Source organism: Fukomys damarensis, unplaced genomic scaffold, assembly GCF_012274545.1.
Source record: "Fukomys damarensis isolate Sample0158 unplaced genomic scaffold, DMR_v1.0_HiC HiC_scaffold_26, whole genome shotgun sequence".
Taxonomy (NCBI): domain Eukaryota; kingdom Metazoa; phylum Chordata; class Mammalia; order Rodentia; family Bathyergidae; genus Fukomys; species Fukomys damarensis.
The window spans coordinates 858586-860933 of NW_022900938.1; the positions used below are offsets into that span (position 1 = coordinate 858586).

At 62.4% G+C, this 2348-nt stretch overlaps 1 protein-coding gene across 8 annotated transcripts in view; it reads right to left on the minus strand.

The window, feature by feature from the left end:
- Positions 1-2222, minus strand: part of LOC104857583 (aldehyde oxidase 1-like) — a 45354-nt gene extending 43132 nt beyond the window's left edge. For 2 of the 8 annotated variants that reach the window (XR_778889.3, XR_778890.3), the window contains exons 1-2: positions 2088-2221; positions 427-523 (exon numbers count right to left, since the gene is read on the minus strand). Coding sequence is in view for 3 of the 8 variants with exons in the window: in XM_010617577.3 (XP_010615879.1) it covers positions 427-523; positions 2088-2118 (128 nt within the window). In the remaining 5 variants the exon portion in view is untranslated. Of the gene's footprint in view, positions 1-426; positions 524-2087 lie in introns of all 8 variants that reach the window. The other 6 variants (XR_778891.3, XM_010617579.3, XR_778892.3 and 3 more) reach the window with 4 other exon arrangements.
- Positions 2223-2348: the final 126 nt, after the last annotated feature.

Sequence of the window (2348 nt, forward strand, 5' to 3'; positions counted from 1 at the left end):
GAAGCTGGGGTGCTCAGGGATACGGGGGGCCCAGGGGCGGCACGGCCCAGGCAGGACGGGAGAGGCCGGGCTGGCGTGGTGACCTCGGCAAAGGCTGCTGAGCTGCAGGAGCCCAGCCTGCTCGCTGCAGAGACTAAACAAGCCGTGAGTTTAGACCATGCTGAGACCGTGCTGAAGACAAAGATGCCAACTCACTAAGCCGAGTCCTGCTAAGACAGAAGGGCGGCTCTGCTGCGGGCTGGGGTAAGACAGACAGACAGGCAGCGGCAGAGGCAGAGGGAGATTGTTCCCGAAGTGCAAAGGGAGAAACCACACTGTCTGGACAAACTGTCCGCGGCCAGCTTGAAGCAAGGCCAAGGGGTTACCCCAACTCCCGCTGCTGCGGCCTCTGCCCGGCACCCCTTTATGGAGCGCGCTGCGCGGTACCTGATCCTCCTGGTGCCGCGGTCATAGCGCGAGACCATCACGGTGCAGGCGCCGCAGCCGCCGCCTCCGCAGCCGTACTTGGTCCCGGTGAGTCGCACTGGAGGCCACCGTTAAGGACAGCGAGCGTGTGCATGCGTGTCCACCCATCTCCGGCACAGCCCCGACCGGGACTCTCGGTCCCACCCAGCGCGTGTTCACCAGAGGATGTGCGCCCGGCCGCTGCTGTGGCCATTCAAACTCTTGACTCCCTTCTGTGTGCGGAGGCTCCGTCCTCTGGGTGAAAGGAACTGTGCCTCAGGCTGGGAAAATGGGGAAGAACCCCAGAGGAAGGGCTGTGCCTCTGGGCTGGAGGGTCAGAAGACACTGCATTGGAGACTCTCCCCCGCATCTGCTCTCAGAGTCAGAGAAAGAAGTGAAAGAGAGCCTGACACCACTAGTTGCACCCCATGTCTGCTATCTTCTATTCCTTAGCGACGACCCCCCCAGATTTCAGTTGCAGCCCCACACAGGGCTGCCCAGGATGACAAAGCCCACCTCAGGAGGTGCACGTAACTGTCAGTGTCCTGCGGGCTTCCAGAAGGTAGGAAGGTGCCCCCTCTCTACCAGGGCCTCTTCCCTATATGGTGGGATTTGGGGACAAGGGCAGGACCTCGAGCAGAGGCGGAGCTGGAGGGGCAGAGGCCAGGACTCCAGCCTTGCCTCCTAGACCTGCCCCGTGTTGCCTTCACCTGGATCTGCTGACCCGGAGTCCTCATGGGAGCAAGAGGCAGGGACAGGCAGGGAGAGAGGACTCCCTCACCAGGGGAGCCACGGCCCAGGGCCCGCTGGCTGTCAACCCCATCCCCTTTCCATGGGACCCTGCCCCTCCGTGACTCGGAGCTGTGGGGAGACTGGATGGGGGTCCCCGCCAGGCACCCCTGGGGCAGCGCTGGGTCCAGAGCCTCTGTCCTCCCACTGGGATTCCTCCCCAAACCCTTGCAGTCATGCTGTTTCCGGTGTCTGTTCCTCAAGGGCCCCGGCCAGCACCAGGAGCCAAAGCCCAGCACCTCGGTTGCTTTGCCTATTACCCGGCTGCTGCTTGTGCCTCTGTTCAGGACCTCGAGCGACCTCCGGGTGCACACTCATGTGTCTCAAAGTGGTCACTGACGCTTTGGAGCTGGGTATGTTTGTGGGATTTCACCTCCCGGGGAGAGATGCAGACTTCGCTGCCAGGGCGCTGGGCACAAGTGGGAGCTGCCCGCTGAGCTCTGTGCTCCGCCGAGTTCCCACAAAGCAGGCAGGGGGATTTCTCCAGGCAGCATGTTCAGGTCTCATTTCTCAGTGTCAGGAGATTTCTGTGCTCTCTCGCTCTAACACGCATGACGATTTGCCATTGAAAACAGAGGGTAAGGGCTGTGACTCAGTTCCAGAGATGCTTAACCCCAAGACTCGTCGCCTCACTGTCTGGCTTCAGCATCTACCCCAAGCACTAGTACGCCTCGCTGAGCAGACCTGTGCGCTGTGCACAAGAGCCGGGCCCAGGCCTTCCTCAGAGAGCCACGGGGCCACGACAGCGGGGCGCAAGGCCACAGTGTGGCTCTGAGGACATCTGCGCGCTCATCTGAGGAGGACCCAAGCCCCCGCCACACGCCTGTGAGAGAGAGGGGCCAAGGAAAGGATATGATTCCTCCTCAGGAATGGCAGCAGCATCATTTCAGGATCGACATTTTTCTCCGTCACCTATGTGGAGAGAAAATAAAGTGCCCTGCGCAAGAAGAGGAGAGCAGCGAGACGTCCGCACCGGGGGACCCGGCGGCATCGTTAACCTTCACGCAGCCTCTGGCCGGCCCTGCTGCCCCGGGTGGGAGGACGCCTCCTCCCGAGGCTGACTGGGCCGGGTGCCCAGGCTGGGGCTGGAAGAGCAGGCCAGGGCCCCAGTGTGC